The sequence below is a fragment of the Notothenia rossii genome, assembly GCF_949606895.1.
Source record: "Notothenia rossii genome assembly, chromosome: 9".
Lineage (NCBI taxonomy): Eukaryota > Metazoa > Chordata > Actinopteri > Perciformes > Nototheniidae > Notothenia > Notothenia rossii.
Genome location: NC_136907.1, coordinates 47,232,338 through 47,239,695, shown reverse-complemented (window position 1 = coordinate 47,239,695; position 7,358 = coordinate 47,232,338). Strand labels below are relative to the sequence as shown.

Genomic DNA, 7,358 nt, shown 5'->3' with positions numbered 1-7,358 from the left:
AGATGTCTTTGCCATGCCACTTCCTGGACGGATTCCAGGGTTTAAGAGGACGGACATCAGTGTTCTACCAACAACTGAGACCAAGTCCTCTGTGTGGCGGAAATACAAGGTTCAGATGCAGGAGAAGGGTGGGTATTTTCTTATATTTTAATCTTGTTTTTTTGGGTTTTTTTTACACGAGGAAACCTCAATGGAAAACTAATGATGAGTAATCTAACAATGCTATCTTTGTCTTTAATCACCTTTCCAGGTCACCGTGCTGCTGGCAACAGCATATTTAGGAAGCTGTGGAAGGAGCTGACTCCCAGTGTCATTATTGGGAGGCCGATGACAGACCTATGTTGGTTCTGTCAGAAAAACAACATTGCCATCTACCGCAGCTCCAACTTTCCCGACTGTGTCAAGTCAGCGAAGCTCAGGAAGCAGGAAGAACACCTCCGCACCGTGGGGGTGGAGCGTCAGGCTTACCAGGAGATGGTCGCCAGCTGTAAAGAAACAGCTAGAGAGCTGGGTGTCAAATTAGGACCCAACCAACCCTGTAGCAGAGACATCACCATCCACTACAGCTTTGACTATGCACAGCAGGTGAGGTGTGTGAATGTGATGAATGCTGTGATAATCCAGAATGTTTGGAATGTAACAATATGAATATTCACACATTTTTAGAATTAGAGTATAGATCACTCATTAGTTAATTCATCTGTTGGTCTGGTGTTACAGGTTCACTACCCCAGTGACCCTCTCCAGCCCGGGCCCATTTACTTTATGGTTCCCAGGAAGTGTGGACTGTTTGGTGTCTGCTGTGAAGGTGTTCCTCAGCAGGTAAACTACCTCATAGATGAGGCTCATTGCAGCAGCAAGGGTTCCAATGCTGTCATTGCCTACCTCCACCACTTCTTCTCTCAGTATGGGCTTGGGGAGAAACATGTTCACCTGCACTGTGACAACTGCTCTGGTCAGAACAAAAACAGATACCTCCTCTGGTACCTTGCTTGGCGGTGCATGGTGGGACTCCATGAAGATATCTCCCTCAACTTTCTTATTGCTGGCCACACCAAATTTGCACCTGACTGGTGCTTTGGCCTGTTTAAGCAGCAGTTCCGCCGCACACCAGTGTCCTGCCTGAAGGACATCAGCCAGGCTGTCAGGTCCAGTACCGTCACTGGAGTCAACATCCCCCAGCTGGTTGGCAATGAGTCAGGGGAGACCTTCGTCAAAACAGACGACTGGCACAACTTCCTTGCCCCCAGCTTCAGACCGCTTCCAGGTATCAAGAGGTACCATCACCTACGCTTCACCAGTGCCGAGCCTGGAGTGGTCTACGCCAAGGAGTTTGAACGTAAAGAAGAAGAATCCTTCAAGCTGCTACGCACAGGGTGCTTTACTGACCAGGAGGCACGTCCCACTGAACTGACTCCCCCTGGGCTTGATGAAAAACGGCAGTGGTATCTTTTTGAGAAGATCAGAGAGTTCTGCACTGAGGAAACCAAAGACATCACCTGCCCCAAACCCTTAACACCTCATCCTTAATGAGTGAGAGTGTATAATACATCAACACTATGTAATTCTTCTATAAATGCTGTAAATATATATTTCAAATTGGTTTTAAGTACTGTTAGCTACTCTGTTGATTGTTTGCTATTTTTATATTGTGTAGTATATTTATCTGTTCTGTTGCTTGCTTCTTTCTCTAAATTAGCTTTTGTGCCAAATGATTCTAATGTTGTTAGAGGTTAACATGCAATCAGTTCATTTAAGTATTTATTCATAGTGTTTTTCATAAAAATTGTATATTGATGATTCTGCACGTGGGTATGGGTGTGCACGTGAGTACGGGCGTGCACGTGAGTACGGGTGTGCATGTGGTCTGGGTGTGCACATGGCCATGTACATGGGAATAGATGTGTGCGCATAAGCATGTGCTCAAACATGACCAAAATACATACATAAATTGATGAACGTGCACGTGAGTTCGGGAGTGTACGGGAGTGCACGTTGGTACGGCGTGCATGTGTATGTGAGTGCCTTTGTTCCATGTATTGATGTATGAAAGTGACAACAAGAGAACAGTATATTGTGTGTGTGTGTGTGTGTGTGTGTGTGTGTGTGTGTGTGTGTGTGTGTGTGTGTGTGTGTGTGTGTGTGTGTGTTTTTGTGCAAACAGCTCTAGATGAATTCGTTTTATGGTATGGTTCATTTGAATAAATACCTAAGAAAGTACTGCAAACTTTGAAGGCCTTTTTCTCAAAATCATGGTTCGATGACATTCATTATGTAAAGTGACGTATTTTGCTTAATATTTGGAGGACAAAAACAATATTGATATCATTAGAAAGCTAAGAATCTCATCTTTCCAACAGTGTATCAAACTCAAAATGTGTTTCAGGGTCAATGTGACTGAAAATGATAGAGCAGGTCACATATACAGGAGTGCTTATATATGTACATACATCGATGCCGGTAGTCTGAGAATATAGACATTGCAATCTAACTGGGACCCTCAGGGTGCTTAAAAATATCAATGTTTCTCACCGGCTAGCACACACACTTTTTGACCAATATTTGTTTCTTCTAATTATAAATTACCACAAGATGTACTGCACTTACTCCATTCCCCGTATACTACACATGCAGCCTCATCTATAGCAAGCTTTATAGGATTATAGTCTACTAGATCTATAGTCCATTCCATTCTATTGTGGCGCCTCATTTGTTTAGTCTTAAATCAATTAAGACAGTTACATGTAGGTAAATTATTGCACAATACTTCAATATTACTTGTTGACTGCTTATTTGTATAATGCAGAAGTCGGACCTCACACTAATTAGATTTTTTGGAATTAGCAAAAGTTATTTGGCAAAACAAGTGCCCCCCCCTAAAAATGCCAAATAACTTTTTCCAGACACGCAAGACATGTGGGACTTTTGGTTCCATGATTCAGAGCAGAGATTGATCTCAAAAGATTAAGAGCAGACTCAGATTGATCTCAAAAGTGTGAGTAATTTCCGATATTATAAAGCTCATATAATATTTCCAATATTATTTCATAAAAACGAAGCTATGAGTGAGGATACATTATTTAGACCTAGCTCTAGTAAAATATCTATAGATAGATATATATTTATTGTGTGGATTCTGCTTACCTGCAAACTTGACCACCTTAGCCAGCAACAATTGGGTATCACTCCCCTCCACTCCGCCTTTGGGCCACGCAACTTTAACAACCGTTTCATTCACCGACACGGATTCCATTGTCGAAGACGAAGGCTCTTGGATCCACGAAACCTTGCCAATGTCAACCGCATTCTCATTAAAAAAGTCAAAGAGAGCGAAACCCATTTTCTTTGCCATCTATATCTATTCCACAACTACAGATGTAGCACTTCATTTCAGACACCTACCCATGCGGGTCCGTGATCTGCACGGGGTGGGCCCCTGCTGAGAAGGAAACCCCCCCCGCAGGACTTGATACGCCCCCTTGATAAATAAATGTAATTTTAATGAAACCAGCTGCAATGGATCATGGATCCACCAGGGGGAGCCGTGAAAAGCTGCCACACTGGAACTACTCAATAAACAGCTGATAGATCTACAGGTATCTGATATAGCAGATATTTGTTAAGATCCATATGTCACGGATAGGAACATATTCTGTGCTAAATAAGAGACACGTAATCATTTACAAAACATCACCATGTTTTTATTTAACAAAATAATGTTGTTTAATTCACGTTGGCGTAAGTACAAAACCATCGCTATGTTTTTTCATCAGGAAATGCAGCCCAGCTCAAACAAACGATTTTCAATCATCATTCTCACGATCATTTATTGTATATGTTCGCGAATTGAAATGAATGCACTAATACATGTAGTTTAATCCACGTGAGTTTACAACAACAAAAATAATAACTTTGTTTTTATATCACATCCGACCGGAGGAAAATGCAGCACGGCTCTCACTACCGATAATCCTAATCCCACGGGCAAACAATAATATGTACAGTGTTAATAGTTTAATGTATTATTAGTGTCTAATATTACTGCTATAACAATCACACATTGAGTTGTTAAAATCAGACCATTTTCTTTTTTAAACAGTCTGAATGAAACGGCAGCTCTCAGGTGCCTCTCAGGTATGTGTAGCAGTGTTGGGACTAACGCGTTACAAACTAACGCATTACTGTAACGCAACTACCTTTTGCGGTAACTAATAACGTTACTAGTTACCTATTCCCATTCAGTAACGCCGTTATAGTTACTGTGATTTAAATGGGTTACACTGCGTTACATTATGTGATCCAACTGAACCGAATCTCCCTGCGGATGTAATTTACAGTTGAATACAGCGATGTCCTCTCACAGTACCATGGAAAAGGGAAAGTGACCAGAGAGGAGTGATGATTGGTTAACGCGGAGTAACATTTCAGGGTAAGCCAATCAGAGACAGAGTTGGGCGTGTCTTGCCTTATGGGGAAAATACACAGACATACAAACACTTCCTAACACACACACATACACGGCAACGCCCACCACCAGCACACACACTATGGCAGATGCAAGTATCAGCGAGAGCAGCAGCGCATTTACAACTTGGAGATATAACCACTAGTTTCAATTTGTGGGGATAAAGGATGCACAACATATTACGGTCAAATGTAAACTATGTGCAGGACAGAAAGCATTGTCCACATCGAATAACAGCAATGCCAATCTCCTGAAGCACCTAAGTAATGTACATGGGGCTATAAAACTAGTCGCCAAAGACCCCACCGTCTCAACCACCAGCAGTGACCCAGATGGAGCAACACCATCTAAACAGCCAAAAACGATTTTTTTAAATCGCCACATGTCACCCAGAGTCAACTAAACAGATTGATTGCTGAAAATAGTTTCTTTGTCTTCAGTGTCAGTCTGACAGTTTATTATTTATCTAATTGTTACTGCCAAAAGAGTGTAGTTCTTGTTTAATTGTTACACTGCCAAAATAGTGCAGTTGTTGTTAATGTGTACACTGTGGTGATTGACATTATTCACCCACGGATCTATGGGTTGGGGTATTGTTCTTCACAGACATTTTAGTTAACCGGACTTCCTGTTTCCGCCGGTCTTCGCTTCCCGGGCATGAAGTTGTTTCTAATGGTTTTCAGATGCTAAATACAAGTCTAGCTTGTGCCTTTCATACCCCGCCTCCGACTCCCATCTCTCGGCACCACAACACTGCCAAAAGAGTGTAGTTGTTTTTATTTCATACTGCACTACTTAGAACTTGATTGTTGAGGCTACAATAAAGATGCCTGCTTTATTGTTATTGCACAGATTACAGGTACTGAGACAACGAAATGCAGTTTAGCTTCTAACGGTGCAACAAGCAGTAAAGTGAAAAGTAATGTACACGTTCTACAGAATAAAATGTAGAATTAATTGAATGATGAATAAACAGTGAGGGGTATGAATACACTAGATATACACAGCAGCCTGTGAGCAGTATGAACAGTGTGTATGAATATGCTAAGATATATAAAGTATGAAAACGGTAAGCAGTGCAAGTATAGTATAAAATATATGGATATTAATTTCATTATAAACATTGTGGAACATTGATGAAAAATGTGAATGGAAGTGGCGAAACAAAACAACAACAAACTTTTGCCGAGCCAATGGAGAGTTTCATCAGCAGCACGGGGTACAAACCACCAATGAGCGCTCAGCTCGAGATACCAGTGAGTCGAGAGAGTGAATTATATCTGCATTTTCTCTTTTGAGAAGCCCCCACCCCCCATGTTGCCTATGCTGAATGCTGAAAACTCTTTGTTTAAAACTAATTGGCCATCGGAATGTGTGGAGTAAGTCTCCCAAGGGGGATGGTGGTCACATTCCACAGCTCTCCCCCCTCCTGTGATCTCCCAACCCCCAGTCTGTAGGTTTGTGTTCACATATTTTAAACTGTCGCACTTTCTGTTTTTTCTATCGCGCATTGCCGTTATGAAAGGGTCTGTGCCGGAAATATCAAACATTTAATAAAAGTGAAAAACAATGAACAAGACTTAACTATGGAGCTATTTCAGGGTCATAAGTTTTGATCATTAAAAAACATTCAATTTATTTGAAAGTTCAAGTTTTTATCCTGAACTTTGAAAAATACTATGATGTATTCAAAATAAAAATAAGTATTTGGAATCCTTTTTCAGGTTGAATATTATGTTGATTCAGTTCAGCAATTTTTTTTAATAAAATATTTATTTTCAGATTTCACTTTTATACATATTTTGATATTTGAATCCTTATTTTTTTCAGTTGCAGATTTTTCGTTTTCAGATTCAAAACAATTATTTTTTCAGTTTCACATCTTGTTTTTTCAGGTTTCACATTGCTTTTCACCTTCAGATAGTTTTTCACTTTCAGACCTTTTTTTTCGCTTTCAGACTTTTGGCTCTGATGTTGCGTGGGGGGGCGGAGCTTAGCAAATAGTAGTTTGGCATCCTGAGTGGCAGGCCTCCCTCTGTCATATTGCCTTCAAGGATGTTAGGTCGCGCGAGAAATATAACTCAATACTTTCTATACACAATACTCCCGTGATTGGTGGTAAACTGATACCAGCGTCAAAGTTCCTTTAAGCGAGCTGTTGAGCATCGTAATTGGCAACAATCAAGGTATAAGAGCAATAAACTGTGCTGGAATGAGAAATTACGTATCCGCGATCAAGCATTGTCCTTCCCCAATTCCACGTAGCTCCATGAACGCGGCATAGTATTGGCTTGGTTTTTGCGATCAGAATCCGATTGCCTTTATTAGTCCCACAGGGGATACATTTACATTGTTACAGCAGAGAAGAGCCAAAAACCGCTTAATGCTACCTAAAGCATGCATGAAAAAAGTATTAAAGATTAAAAAAAGAAATTATATATTTTAAAAGTTACACAAATACACACCCTGTAACAGTTATGCGGATTTAGAGTTTTTAATGGCATATATATATTGCACATATTGCAAATATTGCACATAGTTGGTATGTATCAACAAGAAGTGTTATAGTCTGTGTTGTTTTGTGCGGGGTCTAGAGGCTGTGCTAGTTGTATAGTCTGACCGCTGCAGGAAGGAAGGACCTGCGGTATCTCTCCGTGAGACAGCGGGGGATGGCGTCAGGTCCACCAGAACAACCTGCTGGCTCGTTGCGGATACGTAATTTCACATTCTAGCACAGTTTATTGCGCTTATACCTTGATTGTTGCCAACTATGATGCTCAACAGCTCGCTTAACGGAACTTTGATGCTGGTATTAGTTTTATTTCCCACCTATCACGGGAGTATCGTGTATAGAAAGTAGGGCTGAACGATTTTAAGAAAAAATAGAAATTGC

General features: G+C 40.8%; 1 protein-coding gene across 1 annotated transcript; it reads left to right on the top strand.

Moving 5' to 3' along the window:
* Positions 1-288: 288 nt before the first annotated feature.
* Positions 289-2,416, top strand: LOC307019582 (uncharacterized protein). The gene is made up of 2 exons (XM_079650590.1): positions 289-585; positions 721-2,416. The coding sequence occupies exons 1-2, from the start codon at positions 328-330 to the stop codon at positions 1,528-1,530; spliced, it is 1,068 nt and encodes a 355-aa protein (XP_079506716.1). The 5' UTR covers positions 289-327; the 3' UTR covers positions 1,531-2,416.
* Positions 2,417-7,358: the final 4,942 nt, after the last annotated feature.